At 43.3% G+C, this 18,192-nt stretch overlaps 2 protein-coding genes across 8 annotated transcripts in view; both read left to right on the top strand.

Moving 5' to 3' along the window:
• The window catches only part of map3k20a (mitogen-activated protein kinase kinase kinase 20a), a 37,516-nt gene extending 25,008 nt beyond the window's left edge, over window positions 1-12,508 (top strand). For 3 of the 5 annotated variants that reach the window (XM_029703177.1, XM_029703178.1, XM_029703179.1), the window contains exons 11-20: window positions 1,860-1,995; window positions 6,674-6,718; window positions 6,840-6,870; window positions 6,984-7,123; window positions 7,259-7,321; window positions 7,409-7,501; window positions 9,644-9,760; window positions 10,053-10,127; window positions 10,831-10,984; window positions 11,123-12,508. In XM_029703177.1, the coding sequence (XP_029559037.1) occupies window positions 1,860-1,995; window positions 6,674-6,718; window positions 6,840-6,870; window positions 6,984-7,123; window positions 7,259-7,321; window positions 7,409-7,501; window positions 9,644-9,760; window positions 10,053-10,127; window positions 10,831-10,984; window positions 11,123-11,844 (1,576 nt within the window). In that variant the 3' untranslated portion in view covers window positions 11,845-12,508. Of the gene's footprint in view, window positions 1-1,859; window positions 1,996-3,160; window positions 5,016-6,673; window positions 6,719-6,839; window positions 6,871-6,983; window positions 7,124-7,258; window positions 7,322-7,408; window positions 7,502-8,461; window positions 8,557-9,643; window positions 9,761-10,052; window positions 10,128-10,830; window positions 10,985-11,122 lie in introns of those variants that run through there. The other 2 variants (XM_029703180.1, XM_029703181.1) reach the window with 2 other exon arrangements.
• cdca7a (cell division cycle associated 7a) lies at window positions 8,548-15,938 on the top strand. Of its 3 annotated transcripts, none has more exons than XM_029703185.1 (10): window positions 8,548-8,568; window positions 13,556-13,699; window positions 13,816-13,926; window positions 14,048-14,272; window positions 14,366-14,440; window positions 14,575-14,745; window positions 14,912-15,046; window positions 15,157-15,306; window positions 15,406-15,542; window positions 15,647-15,938. In XM_029703185.1, exons 2-10 carry the CDS (start codon window positions 13,589-13,591, stop codon window positions 15,675-15,677), a joined length of 1,146 nt encoding a protein of 381 aa, XP_029559045.1. In that variant the 5' UTR covers window positions 8,548-8,568; window positions 13,556-13,588; the 3' UTR covers window positions 15,678-15,938. The 3 variants fall into 3 exon arrangements, with proteins under 3 accessions (XP_029559045.1, XP_029559044.1, XP_029559042.1); XM_029703184.1 differs by lacking the exon at window positions 8,548-8,568 and adding an exon at window positions 12,662-12,773; XM_029703182.1 differs by lacking the exon at window positions 8,548-8,568 and adding an exon at window positions 12,857-13,239.
• The last annotated feature ends 2,254 nt before the right edge of the window (window positions 15,939-18,192 follow it).

Here is an 18,192-nt window from a genome sequence, read left to right as displayed (position 1 = left end):
GAGCAGGTGTCCACATACTTTTGGTCATGTAGTGTATTTCACATGGAGTTTCCCTCGATCCACACAGTCCCTGCCGCTGAAAAACATCCCCACAGCATGATGCTGCCACCACCATGCTTCACCGTAACGATGGTGCCAGATTTCCTCCAGACGTGACGCTTGGCATTCAGGCCAAATAGTTCAATCTTGATTTCATCAGACCAGAGAATCTTGTTTTTCACGGTCTGAGTCCTTTAAGTTCCTTTTGGCAAACTCCAAGCAGGCTGTCATGTGCCTTTTACAGAGGAGTGGCTTTTTTTCTGGCCACTCTACCATAAAGGCCTGATTGGTGGTGTGCTGCAGAGATCGTTGTCGTTCTGGATTGTTCTCCCATCTCCACAGAGGAACTCTGGAGCTCTGTCAGAGTGACCAAGGCCCTTCAATGCTGCAGAAACGTTTTGGTACCCTTCCCCAGATCTGTGCCTCAACACAATCCTGTCTCTGAGATCTACGGACATTTCCTTCGACCTCATGGCTCATTTTGGTCTGACATGCACTGTCAACTGTGAGACCTTATACAGACAGGTGTGTGCCTTTCCATATCATGTCCAATCAATTGAATTTACCACAGGTGGACTCCAATCAAGTTGTAGAAACATCTCAAGGATGATCAATGGAAACAGGATGCACCTGAGCTCAATTTCGAGTCTCATAGCAAAGGGTCTGAATACTTATATAAATAAGGTATTTCTGTTTTTCTAAAAAACTTTTTTTTGTTGTCAATTTTAGAATAAGGCTGTAAGTCAAGAGGTCTGAATACTTTCCCGAATGCACTGTAGATGATATACTTATACAGTAAATAATTAATCAACATGCCCCCACAACCTCTTGGTTCCCAGCATTCCAATCTTCCTGCTACACTACCATGTCTGTGTCAATGACTGATTTCACCTGTATTCCTACACTTTGGACTTCAGGGTAAATCTCAGCTCTGTATAATACACTCAAGAAAAACGATTATAGTTATCATAGTGATTCAGGTGTAAACAGAAAATCGTAACATTTGGAATTTGGACTTTCACGTGTAATAAAAGTTGTAGTTTCATGGTGTCACATTTATTTGACGAGATCATGTTTTTAAATGCGTAGTTTGTTATCCCATGTTGGTTTTACATGTTGTCACATGTTATTACATTAAATTCACATAAGATAACTTGTGATCACATGAGATGTCATTCTATTACATGTGAAATACATGTTATCACGTGTGGAATTCATGGGGTTTTTCCATAAGGGAAGAGCAGGGTAGGAGGACGAGAAATACCAAGAGTGTTGGTCAGGAAAGCGACAAGCAAGAGAATCAATTATGAGGAAAGTTTCGAGCATGAGTGGAAAGTCTTTGAGGTAGAGATGGGAGGAGGGACAGGAGGAGTGGGAGGGTGCAGGGACGGGGGGCGGGAGTTTCTGTCTGCTTCACATGCCTGACATTGCCTGTTTATAAATAGTTACTGTGGGGAGCAGATTGTATTGGCTTCCCCGTGGTACGCCACACAGCCCCACCTGCTGGGCAAAGCAGACCCGACCACTCTCAGTGGCTGAATCCCATTAGCAAAGACACTGGACTATAAGTCTTCCTCTACCGTCTGAGGCCGTGGGGCTATCGCTAAAAAGGCAGAATCCAAACTTGAGAAATACATTCATAACTCCAAACTTTTGTGTATAATGCATTGATGTCAATGAGAGATATGAGTGGGAATTTGAGTTTAGCACAAGTATCTCAAGTCAATGGTTTGACATCCGTATTGAAAGTGCGGAGTTGGATGTGATGAGGTGGGTGATGCTTGATCCTAAACACATCTCGACGCATGTCTGTACTGTAGCTGTGAGATCGAGGCCACACTGGAGAGACTGAAGAAGTTGGAGCGGGATCTGAGCAGCAAAGAGCAGGAGCTGAAGGAGAGAGAGCGTCGGCTGAAGATGTGGGAGCGCAAGCTCATTGAGCAGTCCAACACCCCGGTAAGTTCCTCAGTAGCCTATACCCACTGCACACCACGCCACCAACACCCTCAGCACAACCACAACCACCACACACTGTGTCTAGTCACTGAACATGACCAGCACCCCAGCTTAGCACCACCTTCACTGTGTTGGTCACTTAGCACCACCTTCACTGTGTCGGTCACTTAGCGCCACCTTTCACCATGTGTCACGGTCCACGTCTTGTCCACATTGTCACAAGGAGAAGCAAAGAATTCACGTTGCTTCAGACTGTCTGGAATGAAGGGGAACGGAATGAAATGCAGTGGAAGGGAGGGGAAATCTAAGGCTCTGGTTCACTGAGTCTCACTGATGGGCGTTTGAGTTGAGTAGAGGTATTAGCTCATCGTGCTACTCTGTGTGTGGGACTGTCACTGAGCTCCTATTGGCGATCAGTCATAATTAGAGGTCAGTGTAATTGCAACGCTGGTAATGCCAATGTTGTCACGCTGATATGGGATGAAAAGGGAGTCTTTGCTGCTTATGTGTATGTGCCTGTACTACCCTTTCCTTGTGCTGCTTCTAAAGCGACGCCCCGCTCCACCTTGGCCACATGTTTCTGTAATTGCTTTTGCCTGATTTGATTGAATTTGATTTTAACACATCTAACCTGAATATGACCTTTCTAGTTGGTTTTATTGGTTGGATTTGGTTTCCAAACGTCCACATCACTAATACGTTCTATGCTAGATTCTTTGTTTTGTCCGTTGTGCTGTGCGATTGCATGCTACAGCCATGCCTTGGTATTGTCTTAACGGTGCTTTGCCTGGGTATCAGTTTGACATGAGTTGGAATTGATACACGGACTGCAGTACCGTCATCCTGAGAGATAGCCATGCTAGCTCTCCAATTGTCAGGAAGGTCAATACCTCTTTATTCTTTGTTTTCTCCCTTTCTTCTACCTTAATCTGTCCTGTAGACCAATCATTATAATCCAACCTTCTCTGATAACCCAATTGACTGTATCTTTGAACTCTACTCTTCTAGTTTTTGACAATCACCTTTTATATTGGTTAAAAAAAGGATTTCACTTTTCATCATTCCTCTTGGTGTATGTGGTCTAATTTCCTTCCCTCCTTTTCTTTCCCGTCCTCTTTTCCTCCCTCTTCTTCCCTTCCTATCCCCCCCCATCTTTCCCTCTCAGCTGTTCCTACCCGTGGCGGCTCAGATTAGCGCTGAGTCGTTCTATGAGTCTAAGACGGAGGAGTCGAACAGTTCGGAGATGACGTGTCAGATCACATCCTCCAGTAACGGGGAGGTGGAGGGGATGAGTCTGCAGGCCATGATGAAGGGCTTTGGGGACATGTTTGCCTTGGACATGGGGGGCCCCGTCCTGCACTCTGGCATGCAGGTCAACATGCAGGCCAAGCAGAACTCTTCCAAGTCCAGCAGTGTCAGAGAGGGCCGCAAAATCAACATGGCCTTGGGGATGTCAAACTTCAACTGGTCAGACGACAGTGATTAGAGCGAACTGATTGGTCCAGCTATGTGTGGGCCACTCAGTAGCATCTGTCAATCAATCCTTTTGGCCTGTGTCAAAACTGTGGTCTTGCAGCATGCTCCCATGCATATTCCTTCTCACATCACTGGTGTTATGGACACAAGCTACATTAGATAATTCATTACTAATATTTTTTGTAACAATCCATTTTCTTTTGCATACATTCTTTTTCAAACGCTGTATGAACATAATGTATTAGAAACCTTTCGCCTACATGGCCCTTACGGATGTCATTTATGCCTAATGTACTGGATGTATAGTGCCATGCTGTGAAGAAAGAGCCATGCGAGCAAGTTGCAAGGAGGAGGCAAAGCTTTTATGATGAAGTGACATTTTGCTGACATTAAGAGTGGCCAATTTGTTCTGTATGTGGTGGAGCGTAGTTGCTGTGATTAAGTGTCTCACCAGGATGAGAAAGAACATGTTTCCCTCAGCTGACCCAGACTGGTGTCAGCAGGAGAGAGAGAGAGAGAGAGAGAGAGAGAGAGAGAGAGAGAAAGTTTCCTAATAGCACTGTTAAACTACAGACTTCCTGTGCTTTTTTCTCTATACACTGTCAGGAATCTTTGGATTTCAGGCCCCCATACTATGGCTTAGTGGTGTAAAGTGCACTGTAGGTGTTTGTGTCTATCTATGAGGGCCCCAGTAAATTCTTGGTTCATGTGCTGGTTGAAAGAAGCATGTTACAGATACATATAATCAAGATGTTTATGAGGTGTGCCGTAGACCTTAGACTTCCACACCTTGACAGGACTAAGTTCTCATAGACAAGGGCAACTGTATACGACCTTCATTCACTTAATTCAGTGGTAAAAGCGCTACCGTGTGCTGGAATCATTTCATTAAATCAAATGATATATGACGTAAAAAACAGTATTTCATTGGAGAGAGGATGTGAAATACTCTTTAGAGGGCTTCTCTAAGCTAAAGAAGATCTACCAGCTAAATATGTTTGCATCTGCACCAACAGTTTTGACCACAGGCCAAAGTGAGTTTAACAACCCCCAAAGTGAGCCTATTAAAGCTCACCTAACGAGCGTCATCACTAAATGCCCTGTAAATTATGCTAGGAGCTCTTCTCTTCTAAACATCGCCAATATGAAGGATCTTTCTGTTTGACTCGCAAGAGCTTGGACTTCTTTCTACTTAGTTGATGTATGTTTTTTTATATACTGTTGTGTAGTTATTAAACCTAGTCTGAAACACATCCATTAACAGACTATAACCAACCGATCCACTACCTTGTGTGAAAGTCAAACACTTTGTAAGGTATTTTCTAGACATCTAATGCCCAGAGTTGCAATATGATCTATGCAAACTACATCACCTTGGATTAGTCACATTTTTTGGATTAGTCAAGTTCCTTGGATTAGTCCAATAGTGTCTATTTAATGGCGTGCCATAACTCTATCAGACCGACCACTTTTTGATGTGAACCTATTTTGCTGCAAAATTTCTCTACTGTTCCTTGTTTCTCAATAAACATTTTCTCATTAAACATTGAGCTTCCTGCTTTGGTTCTTCACTCTTCCTGTTTTCTCAAATTTCCTCTTGGTTTTCCCAGTTTTGTTAACCTTGAATTAGGAAAGAGCCATGTGAACAAGTTGCATTGAGGAGGCCAAGCTTTGATGATGACGTGACATTTCGCTGACACAAGAGTGGCCAAAATCGAACAACTAATTCAATAATGTCACAATAGTGTCACAAATCAAAGGTTTGTCAACCACAAAATTCCAAGTGAAAAGATTTATGCCAGGAGAAGATTTAAAAAAATGTGACTGGTGTTAGAAATATAATGATATATAATGATAATGATGAAAAGGTCTGGAATATTATTTATTTTTTTACATGTAAGACCTGAAATCATTCTCATATTACATTCATTGATTTGCATTAGACCCATGTTCACTGTAGTCCTCTGATTCAAATAAAAATATAATCAATGGCAGAATTTCTATCATTAGCTAATAAACAAGAAGTACAGGGCACTACTCATACTTGGTGCAGCACACCCGTTTGTATTGTATATGTTACACTTGCTGACAATGCCTGCTTAATTGCCCCTGCGGGGATTGAAAATCATATTGGATTTGAATTTGTGGTGTAGCCAATACTAGCCAATAGGTTTCCAATGCTTGTCCGCCTCTATAGGATAATCAACTTGCTACAGTATACTCCCATTCCACATGGGGGCAGATTGGTGTGAACTACTGAACTCTTCCCTGCCAAAGGAATTCCAATGGCTGAGCAATTTCTGCTGACTTCCCCCGCTTTCCCCTCCTCTTATCAATTAAGATCTGTTTCCCTTTGTCAACAGTATGCTTTGGATTTTAATAAACGATGCAAGTCATTTGTGAAATACAATATGGCTGCTCGAAATGTGATATTATGTCACTTTAATTAGGCAATATCTGTAATGGAACTTTGGCAGTAGGGCAAGGGAGGGTTTTTGAATGTGTTGACTTCCGAACCATATCACCGGAGTAGACGGAAAATGCAGCTGGGAGTGAGGGAGTTTAGGAGGCTGCAAAGAAATGTGTCGCGCTGATTCTGAAATGGCCCCCTTTGAACGTGATCTGTTGAGGTTGCCATTCAGCTCAGTCTCTGGGGTTGTTATCAGATGCCGTGGGAAGCAAATATTGAATGCTCAGATTAGTCATTCATTTTGTCATCTATCCCCCGGTGCATTGTTTTTATCCCCACATAGCAGCATCATGATCATCATGATGAAATCTTTATTTTAGCTGGCTACTTTCTGCTCGATTACACTTAATGAACAGTAAATGATTTATCGTTGAAATGCATCATGAAAGACGAGTCGGATGGACATTGGACACGTTTTGGTTTGAGTTAGACCATTAGGACGCAATCATCTTGATTGCAGACCACAATAGCTACACAAATCATTGTTATAATGCATGGTAAACTTGTCTTGGAATGAGGTATTTTGTATTTTGTCATGTATACTGCATGTAAATGCGCTGATTTTTGTACTTGCGCACATGAATGCTAAATGCAAGATTTGCATTAGACTCCAAACACCAAGAATAGGCAGCACATGTCTTTCTTTGAGCTGTACACGTTTGTATTATATGACCACTAGAGCAGTATTGCCTGGTACTATTTCAGTTTTGTCTTTTTTTCCCCCCCACGCAGCTCCTTTCCAACCTTCATATTCATTCCTGGACAGAGGAACATGTGGTCAGTATCAACAAATATCAATCCACCACTTCCTCTGTCTAATTAGCCATTAATAACCATCATGGCTCCATATGAGCGGCTCCATTTCAATATTAATGCTTTTCCAATTCCATCCCCACAGTACTTTTGGATGCAGCAGATATTTGGGGCAGGTATGTTCACCTTATAGTTTTATCAAACTGCAGGTATTGGTCAAATGAATGAACCCTTCATTTTGGCATGTATGTCTTGTGCTTTCATTTGCATTTGTTTTCCATGTTCTCAGGGGAGGGGGCAAGTGGCATGCAGCTGTATGGTGACCTGTTTAAGGAAAACCACATTACAGGCAAGAGGCTGCTGCTGCTCACGGAAACAGACATGCGAGACCTGGGGGTCAAGTCCAAAGGTCACATCATGCACCTCAAGGTACCATACTACCTTTCAAACTAAAGTGAACTAGCCAGTCATTTAACAATGTGTCCAAATGGTATACTTTTTTTAATTGAGCTATATGCTCATACACATGTTTAAGTCTATGTATAACTTGCTTTCTCCCAACAGAGTGAAATTGAGAAGCTAACCAATGATTACATGGTGCTCTTTCACTTCCCTCCACTAATGAAGGTACTGTATGTCCTTTCTCTTTGTTATATAATGGTTGGCATTGTTTACTGTCGCAATATGTTAGCCTGAAAAATCTCTGTTCCACAGGATGAGTGGGCAGAGGAGGAGGAGGAGAGGAGGAAGATCGTTAATCTGGAGCTGGTGTTTGGGTACCACTGGAAAGCAGGAACATGTCACTCGGTAGGTTTTCAACGGACACTGAAAATATTCTATGACCAATAACCAAGATGTCTTGGAGGGAACCTGTATGTATTTTCATCCAAATACAGTCATTTGGTCAAATATTTTCAAATGTATTTGTAAACTAAACTTTTGTAAACTTTAGTCTCAGCTCTGGTCTGGTTCAAATGCATATAGGAATAGCTAACTAGCGGTATTTAAAAAAAAATCTATCTTACTCTTTTAAATTTCGGCAGGGTTAATACCTGCCTGGCACCCAAACAAAATCTTTATCTTTACCCCTCTCGAACAATACCGCTACAACTGGTGTTGTCAGATAAGATTTAAAACTGGTATGTCAAGAGGGAAATGCTCCTTCAAGATGCTATTTCTCTAGGTAAAGATGCATATTACGGTCCCCATCAAACTCAAGCAAACACTGACCACTGTTACACTGAGCATGCTTTGCCTTCAAGACATATCCTTGCAAGAGAAACGGATGAATAAATATTTCATCTAAAGCCATACATCCCATCCACCCCCACTTGCTCATCGTCCTTTGTTAGGGTCTCCGACGGTGGAGAGAGGCTGCTTCTCCACTTGCTGTTTGAATTTAATCAAAAATAGCCAATTTAGTCAGAAGTCGTTTTCTTTTTAGAAAGGCAAATGTTATTTAATCTTTCAGCTGTTCATTGTCCCATCATAAATAGTCCCCTTTCAGTGCGTTCGGCGGGGCTGAAACGAGCCTGCTAATTGCCTCCCATTTCTTCTGACATGTGGTGGTTTAGTGTGTAGAAAACACAGCAGGGAGAAGGAAACAGGAGGCTGAGAAAATGAGAGCTAATTATTTTCCCCCTGCCTGGTGTCAGGTTCCATGTCAGCCTTGTTTTTACAAACTGGAAGGTTTTTTGCACTAAATAAAACAAACCCGCACTGCGGTTTTTTTTTTGCCCCTCTTTGCTGGCGGTGTCATGGAAGCAGCTGCACTTCTCAAAGACAAAATGAGGGCCTGCGATTGTGCGGCCACCATCTGACAACCACTGAGGGTCCCCTACTAATGAGGATATCACCGCGCAGCCAAGAGAAAGGTGCTGAATTATGTATGAGTTGCCATTAGACCAGACGCACTCCGGTCTTGGGCATCATTACCAGACATTGTTTCTGCTGGAGTGATTAGACCAACAAGTGGACTTGGGGGCCCTGGTGCGACTGCCCAGGGCCGACACGGGGCCGCTGCCTGGTGTGTCTTGGAGCCTGAGCCTTCCTCGCGCTAGCTCCCCCTTTGAGCCCCGGTCCAGCCCCTGGGGACAGTGTAGGAGTGGGCTGAGACTCCTCAGATGAGTGTGTTAGTGCCACTTCTTTGATGTCTTCTTCTGTGATCCCCACACAATAGATTGGCTCACACCGTGAACCGTGTGTGGTTAAGCAGTGACCTGTGGCTTCATGGCTGGCTTTTGGGGACGGCAAAATCATTACTGCTTTGTCAGCATGCAATATTCAGCAGGAGTATGGGGTTTGTTCAGATTTGTATTGCCTAGTGAGGATTTGATCCCTATGTGACTTGTGCAACAGTGATCGAAATACCGAGTTTATTTTCACCTAACTGGAATAACATTAGCATTACTCAAATGTGTATTTCACCAACAATAGCACCAGGTGTTAAGATACTGCAAACCATATCCCCTACAGGAAATAATACAAGCTATCCACCATAGCAACTTATATTTACCCCTGAAGTAAAACCAATGTCTCTGCAAAGATTGATAGGTTGTTCACATTCTCATTTACCACTTATGTCGTCCTTCATGCTATGATCATTCAAGAGACATGCTATCCTTTCTGTGATTCTGAGAGCACATCAAAAAGAGTGCGGGGAAAGCAATCAATCGCCAAACAAAATTATACATTTGTCTCAATTGAAGGCAACTCACAGTGGATACTAGGTGAAAGCAGGATTAAAATCTAAATGTACAACATAACGTGTGCTTCTGTCAGGCTTTGATCGTGATTTATTCATAGAAATTCATGTTACATTCCGGAAATGTTCAATTCCAAGGAACTACCTCTAGGCTGTGCTGTTGGTTTAGGAAAAAAATGCAGTTAGGTTCTCAACTAACAGCAGTTATTTCATGTTTTTTAAGACCTACAATCTGTCATTTTTAGGACTGCAAATGGAAAATGTACATTGAACTTGACGGAGATGAAGTTGCAATAACGTACATCAAGGATGTGACCTTTAATGCCAACAGACAGGATGTGGATGTCCTGAAGATGACCAAGGTGTGATCATAAGCATTACTCCAGGCAATGAATGCACTGAAAGGGCATCAGGACTTAAAAACAGTCCCTTGTCCATTACATTTATTTGTTGAAGGTTTTTTAGGATCATTGAAAGAGTGTACCTTTTTGCTAAATGTTATGCCACAAAAAAATCCCTTTCTGTATCTTCAGATAAGTTTAATTATTCCTTAAATGAATGTCATTGCCGTGTTGAAGATGCCGTATTGAAGTAGCGAACATGTATGTAACATGTATGACGATTAATAACCAACATCAAACTATTTCCTTGCAGCCCCCATTTGTGATGGACAAATGGGTAGTTGGACTATGGGAGAATGAGGTTGTTGACTGCATTGTAAATTATGAGGTGAGTCAGTCCAAACACTGCTATAGGAACAGGGCCCCAGGGAACCTACCTCCAGGGGGTCCACAAAAGGGGGAGAGGGAACTCTCTGGGAACTGTGGGGGGGATCTTGGAGGGTTGGTGGCCTGGTGGTTGGGAGCTTGGGCCAGTGGCCGATAGGTCGCTGGTTCGGGTCCCCGTTGTGAGACCTGTCGACGTGCCCTTGGGCAGGGCGTTGACCCTGGCTGCTCCTGTGGGTCGCTCTGGATGGGAGTGTCTGCTAGATGACTGAATGTAATGTAAATGTTGAATGGCTTCACTGCATGTAGATTGTATGTTTTAATATTCAATAAAACGTTTAATAAATAATACAAATACATAAAACATTTGCAGTTTTATAGCTTCTCTCATGCTATTTTACACATTTTGCAATGAGGTTGAGAGAAAAGTTTAACGTTTTAAAGCTAATTTCCTGCAATTCTACACATTTTGCCATGGGGCAGAGAGAAAAATGTGCAGCTTTATAGCTAATCTCATACTATTCTACGCATTTGCCATGAGGCTGGGAGAACATTTTCCAGTTTTAAAACAACATTTCTGCAATTCTACACATTTTGTCATGGCTTCATATGTACTGTGTGGTGTGCCTTTAAAAATGTAATACATTGTAGCTAGATGTGTTCAATGTTTAAAATCCCCTACGGTGATTGTTGTGTCCCTATACTAGAACGATGTGAGATCACCCAGGTGTACGAGACATAGCCATGCAGTGAGGTGGAACCCCACCGGTGGACGAGATGAGATCAAGACTGTGGAGTTGCTGATAGAAACAGCTCCGTTAAACATTGAAGGAAACCCCAGAAGCAGATCAAACTCAAAAGGTCACTTTTTATGGTGTTTTGGATGCAGATTTTATTGACAAATGATCAATTTAGAGCTGTCTTAAATACAGAATGCACAATATGCATGCACACATCTATGTAGCCAACCCTAGCAGTGGATGTTCTTTCTGCTTCCAGATGTGGATCCCAGATGGTTGTACAACCTTAGACAGAGGCAGCTGAAGAGCCAGTCAGCAGCACAGCAGCATGGTGCCCAGACCCCCACCGGAGGCTCAGAAACCCGCACCCTGTCTCAGTTCCTGTCTGCATATGGAGATCAGGCCTCTTCCTACGCTGCAGCAGTGCGGAGGTCTCCCAACAGCCCCCTCTCTCCCTGGTGCTCCCGCAGCTCGTCCCCCACCGCCGGCCTGTCCGCCATGCTCTCCCCCATCTACCTGGGGTCAAAGGGCAGCAGCCCCTCCAGCACCACCTCAGAGAGTGCCTTGGAGCGAGAACGCCTGCTCAGTGCCGGGGAAGTGCAAGGTTACCACAGGCACAGAAGCTGCATTGACAACTCATTGAGTGCAACAAGGGGACACAACAGAGACACATGGTCCCATACAAGGGGCAACTTCACACAGAATAAGTCAAGCAGAACCTCACAGCAAATGGGGAGGCCTCGGACCAATAATTACAGTGTAGCAGGTCAGAACCGGGCCAGGGTGATACCGGGCATATCGGAGGTGGTGGAAAACCCCAGTACAGAGCAAGAGGGGGCTAAAGTCAATGAGGGGGGATGGATCAAAGTGGAACGCCAGAAAAGATTACCTCGACAGGACAATAAACAGGCCAGAGGAAGACAGAGGAGAGGGTGTAGAGGTGGCCGTGGTGGACGAAGCAGAGAATCATTTGCTGTTTGAAAGTGTTAACATCTCTTAACAGACTGGACATCAGGTTTCCTTTGAACATTAACCTTCACACTACTTCTATATATACATTTTCTCTCTGGGGGGATCTTTCTAGGTGTTATTTGAGCTAGGGAGAATTGTGTTTTATGGAATGCACCCAATTCAGTCTTTTAGGGCTGATTTCTGAATTGTACTGTTTGCACTGAAATATTTTTGGGATTTAGCATTTAAGCCTACATATCATTTGTAGTTGTATATTGTGAACTATTGTACATAAGCCTATTGTAAATTGTATAGCCTACATTGTCCTAATCTTTTTATATATGAGATATACTGTATAGCTAGATCATTATTTTACTACAATATTAAAAGGTTAATCTACCTATGGATACATAAGTTGAATAGATTTTTTTAATAGTCTATAACTATATGTTGGGTAAAAAAAACATAAACATACATGAAAGTTCAAAGTATTATTTCATTATTAAACAAGGACGCCACGACAACACCTGATGGAAAGGACGCGGGAGTTTTTCTATAAACCCGCCCCTTTAGGCAAATGTGGACCTTGTGATTTCGCGCCACGGCTTAGTACTTGAAAGGTTAGATGTTGGTGGATCCGCATATGACATAATGTTTTAAAAAATGTGCACAAAAATAAGTGTCCACCAGCGGTATTTTCTAAAGATTTTTTCACATTTTATGTGGCGTATATTTGTGGGTTCTATTTTTCTTTTAGACCGTCTTTTGAAACAAAAGTTTATACAGCTTTCAGGACACTTTCCTGACGCGGGAGATTTCTCAGCCAGCATCTGCTAGTTTCGGATTAGTGGGGTTTCTCTGCATTCATAAAAGGACTGCAGAAACTTGTACTCGAGTTTTGACTGAATTTCTTTGCAGAAAACTTTAAAGAAAACAAAATGCGTCCATCTGGCTCTAAGGTAATGAATGTTTCTTAGAGTATAATATAATATATATGTCTTAATATATCAAACAATAACAGGGTCATTTACTTTTTATAGCTGCAGGGAATGTAATGCTAAGTAGCTAACTTTACATGGCAACAATTCTGCTGTGGTAAACTTAACGTTAGGCTCTTATTTTCTTGCTCACATTTTAGTAAACCTGTTGCCTTAGCTACATTATGCAAAAGCTGCTACAGACGGCCTAGGTCTTATTGGAGTTGCAATGCAATCATTGCTTTGCTTCAAATCCAGTATCCTAAAGGTTTAACGTTACCTAGTTACCATGTAGTTGTCATTTGAATCTAGCCAGTTTGGATGTTATAACAATTTCAATTTCTACTATCTAACAGTAGTTATAAAACATAGTTTTGGCTACACAGATTTAGATTTTATCCTGGCAAAAGTTTTTCCATTTAAAATGTCAGTTTTGGCCACCATCAAAGTAAGTCTTACTTGGCTATAATCACACTCCTTTGTATAACCACCTGACGTTAACTAGCTAGCTTCAATGACCTTGTAAAAGATACATTTCTGTTAATGTAGCCTTGATATGGTTTAACCATGCGAGCTTCCATTGTTGAATCTTGCAGTCACATCTCTATCACCATAGGTATTGCTGCTTCTCTCCTTGTCCAGAAGGGCGGCAGTGTGCAGGCACTTTCCAAAACTACTAGTACTCACATTGTTCACGTATCTGTGGTCTGAGCTTCCAGTCGACCCATTACATTTTTCCTGACTCGTTCATCTTGTCTCTCCAGCGGCAGCGGGCCCCCCAGCCTCCCTCCACCAGGATGGCTTTGCGGAGTTTCCGTAATGTACCTCTGGTGCCCATGGAGACATCCTCTTCTTCATCAGATGACAGTTGTGACAGCTTTGGCTCTGACGGTGGCTTTGCTAACACGGTAAGGCAAATTGCCACATTTCACCCCGTTTACAATCAGTGTTTGACCATATTCACTCATCGAATGAGTTATTTGTTGATGAAACTAACTGAAGGTTGTGCTTTCACTTTCCACAGAAAAGTAGCTTCAGGGAAGCTAAGAAGGTGGCGGAAAGAGCCAAGGTGTTTGAGGCCAGCTCGGAGGAAGAGTCTCTCAGTGGGTTTGAGAAGGCCTTCAGCAGTGAAATGGTGTGGTTTTTTTGTATTGATATTACGAAGCTTAATGTTACTATGCAATGGTGGCTACTATACACAACAACAAAAAAACATTTCAGAATGTGTGCTCAGACAAATGTACTGTGTACTTCAGAGAGTGGACTCTGACTCTGAGGAGTCGGTGACGCCGCGGAAGAGGGGCCGCCGGTCCCAAACTCTGAAAGTGGCCATGAAATTCCCCACCAGGAGGGCCAGCCAGAAGAAGACTATTGCAGCAGAGCCCCCTAAACAGCCCAAAGTCGCTCCCAAACAGACCACTGACGAGGGAGACAACTTCATGGACAAGAGAGCGCTTAACATCAGGGAGAACAAAGCCATGGTACGACAGAATCATTCAGAGAAGTCGTTGTGGCTGTAGCTTGCCGAGGGACATTTGAGTGCTAATTGTGTTATTTCCGTTTATTTTGTTTAGCTTGCGAAGCTGATGGCAGAACTCAACAAAATCCCTGGCTTCCCTAGAAGAACATCCCTGCCCATGATGAATGCGGTGAGTGAGACTATATGGAGGGATATGGCTGTCCTATAAAACATGTATTCAGGAAAGATTTTAGTAGTGATGAAATATGCTATCACCATTTACATTTTTGGACTGTAGTTAATGCATTTCTGTTTCCTCTGTAGCCCTGTCGCACCCCACGCCGGTCTTTGGGAGCCCCTGGACCCTGCAGGAGGAACCCTGAGCGTACCTCTAGGCTCCACACTCGCTCCCGCTCCCTGGTGGACGGCCCCCCATCAGAGGAGGAAGAAGAGGACAAGTTCAGCCTGGTGCGCAGGAGCCGCTATTACGAGGAAGTGAGTGACGCACACACCCTTGTTGACCTCAGCGTTCGTTTGGTAACATCAAGTAAAGCGAAGAAAGAAAAATAAATCTCCCACCGTTTCCTGATCTGTCCTTTCAGAAATGGTGAATACCGAACTCCAGGAATTGACAGTTTGGTTGATATATGTGTGTTTACAGAAGGAGCCCCGTCGGCGCAGCTACAACAGTGTGCCGGCCTTTCCTCATGTGGTGCGGCCTGTGGAGGACATCTCCCAGACGGAGCTGGATCTGATCGCAGACAACGTGCGGCAGAAGGTCTACAACCGATCCACTGTAAGTTCCCTTTCTCCTACAGTGGTTCTCAAACGCCTGTCTTCAAAGTTTGATTTCTGTTAAGTCACGTTCATACAGCCACGTTCACCCCTCTAATGTTCTTGCTGTAGGGGTCCACTTGCCATCAGTGCCGCCAGAAAACGGTCGACACCAAGACCAACTGCCGTAACCCGGAGTGTGTGGGGGTGAGGGGTCAGTTCTGTGGCCCGTGTCTCCGCAACCGCTATGGAGAGGAGGTCCGAGATGCCCTGCTGGATCCTGTAAGTGCTGTACTCTTCTTCTCCGAGCCACCGACAGATTATTTGACTGTTTTGTCAAGAGAATGCAGCCTTGGTTGACATCGCCCTGATCTCCTGCAGGAGTGGGAGTGTCCGTCGTGCAGAGGGATCTGTAACTGCAGCTTCTGTAGAGCCAGAGAGGGTCGCTGTGCCACTGGAGTCCTGGTCTACCTGGCTAAATACCACGGCTACGACAACGTCCATTCTTATCTCAAGAGGTAAGGCTCTTTCTACTTATGAACTATAACCTTTTTGTCTTGCAGTCGTATTAGTACTTTGACTGCTACTGTGTTGGGAATTAATGATGTCTGTGTCTCTGCAGTCTGAAGAAGGAAATGGAAGAGAGCCAGTAAACCGTGGAGAATGTAACCGGCTTCTGGACCTGACTGACGATGTTGTCATGTGATATGGCTTTTATATTCCATAATGCAAAACAGTAGATTTTTCTATTGCTCCTGATTCTGAAAATGTTTACATTGTTTTAAATGTGTACAGTTTTACTGTCAATTACGTGAGTGGTATGTTTATACTGTGATGTTTGCCTGTGACATTCACACTTTTAACCTGCAAGTTTGGATAAAAACTATATGTATAAATTGGTTGTCCTCTGTGAATTGTACTTGAGTCGTCCATTTTTTTGTTCGCTTTAAACTTCAATAAGGTTTATTTGCTGTTTGTAATAAGTCTCAGCTAGCCTGGGAGTGTTCGTCCGTTTGTGCTAACGTTCCACAATGTTTGGCATATGACACGGAGTACAAGAAGTGGAATGTTAGTCCACCATTGTCCCATTGTACCCCTGAGGTGGTGAGGGTGGAAAGGGCACAGCTAGTGGGGGCTATTTCCTCCTGAACAGAGAGAAACGGATATACTACAGTGCCTGGTTAAATCCTTCATTAGATAACTGTCACTAATGGTGTGGAAACAATTAGCAGTCCGTAATGGGAATCTCATACCTGTAAATCATTTATCCTATTATAGCACTTTGTTGCTCTGGTCTTTTTCTCTCCTTTCATTTCCCAACGATGTTTTACAGTGCAAATGGTAATGTTCTCAGGTGTCACTCGAGTGGCAATGAAAGTTATTACCGGTATTTTCCGTCCAGTGTGTGTGGTACTACACAGGAAATGTCGTGAGGTAAATCTTGGGTGGCTCGTTGCTATTAAGCCTTTGAGAATGTACTTCATTTGACCTGCACCATTTCCAGTGAACATGCTCTCATTAACACCGACACCTTCTGAAATTACTGTCCACACTTGAGCGTTTTTGCTAGTCTGGTAGGAGACTTTCTCTCTTATTACCAGAGTTGCTACTCTAATTCGGAGTGCACTGCTTTGTTCTCTTTTTGTAAAAGTTGCCAGCTTGCCCAGCTGGGTTTATAGAAAGATATGTTTGGTCACAACGGTTGGTAGTAAGTAGTCCATTGTGTTCTGTCATATTGCTAGTCATGTGCAGTAGAAAATGGCTTTGGCATGCAGTGAGGCTGTAGAAAACATTGAGACCTTTTCAAACAAGCTGATCAAGCTTCCAATTTTGTCTGAATGGCATATAAGAAAAGTAGCTGTTTTTTTATCTGATGATGAGCGAAGAAAACAGAGTGCTCTAGTTCTTTAACTATTCTCCACAAAGCCATTCATTATACAGCGACACTGTTACGTCCTCATCCCCATTCCTTACAAAAATTTCCATCACACCCAAAAAAGATGTAAAAACGTGTAGAAATATTTTTCTCCCTCGGAAACAAATTTTTCAAAATCTATTATTAGCATAATAAAGATGCACTTGAAAATACTGGTATTAAATACCAATGATCATCCACTTTGGGGGTGATGAATATTTAGGGAAATAATTGTTTACGACGCTCAAGCATTGAGCTGATCTGGTAATCAGGCTATGAAATACAATATTTATTCATTAGAGCGGATTTAATGAGGCCTTGCGGCGCTAATTATGAAAACCAGTGTAGCAGTAAATGAGTAGCGCACGGTGGTGGGCTGTCGGGTACCTGTAAGGAGGGAAATGGGGGTTGAAGTGCCCTGAGTGCCATGCAACACTGAGCAACACAGAGCCACAGCCCTTCCCCGGGCCTGTCTGTCCAGCCCCCAGCACTACATCACTGGACCTGGAGACAGCACACAGATGGGCCCTCAGCCCACTATGCCTTGTTCTGCTTGGGCTGGAGGAATCAGAGCGGTAATGATGACAACCTTGTTACATTAATAGCGATAGTGATATGTGGTGGTTGAACTGTGAGCAGTGGCGCTGGAAGTAACTTCGTAGAGAATCGTCACGCGGCTTTTCAGATTACATAGAATGATTTCGCATGCTGGGTTTTTTTTTCTTTCTCCCGTTTGATTGATTGATATTTTCATTATGGCTGCAGGGTTGCGAAATTGCTGTTAATTTCCTAGTGTCCTGTAGGTTTCTAGTGATTGTTGTGTAGTCAGAGGAAGAACAGCTGACGAAATGGAACACACGAGGCATTATCGCAATGGGATCTGTAGGTCAAAATCAACAGATTAATTACAATGTGGAATACATCTGTCAGGCCTCCGCAATAAACACCCGTTTTCAGCTCGGTGCCTAACAACTAGATTGACATGTCGTTCTACGTTAGGAGCAACAGTAAGGCCCGGGTCACACGATCACAAAAATAAAGCCAGAAGGGGGACAAAGATATCCTCAGTACACTTTTTCCTTTTGCAGACAGAAGTTTCTAGACGATAATATTCCTTTCCCCCTGACCACCGCGTCCTGTGAAAAGTGGAGCGAGAGTTTGCTGCTGTTGAGGCACAGCAGCGAATGACTCCGGGTGTCTGGAGGCTTAGGACGTGTTTCTTACCTCCGGCTCCAGAATGTGCGCTGATAGAA

This window comes from Salmo trutta, chromosome 20 (assembly GCF_901001165.1).
Source record: "Salmo trutta chromosome 20, fSalTru1.1, whole genome shotgun sequence".
In the NCBI taxonomy this organism is placed as follows: Eukaryota; Metazoa; Chordata; class Actinopteri; order Salmoniformes; family Salmonidae; genus Salmo; species Salmo trutta.
Note: the sequence above shows the minus strand (reverse complement) of the source record. Positions and strands in the feature narration are given on the sequence as shown.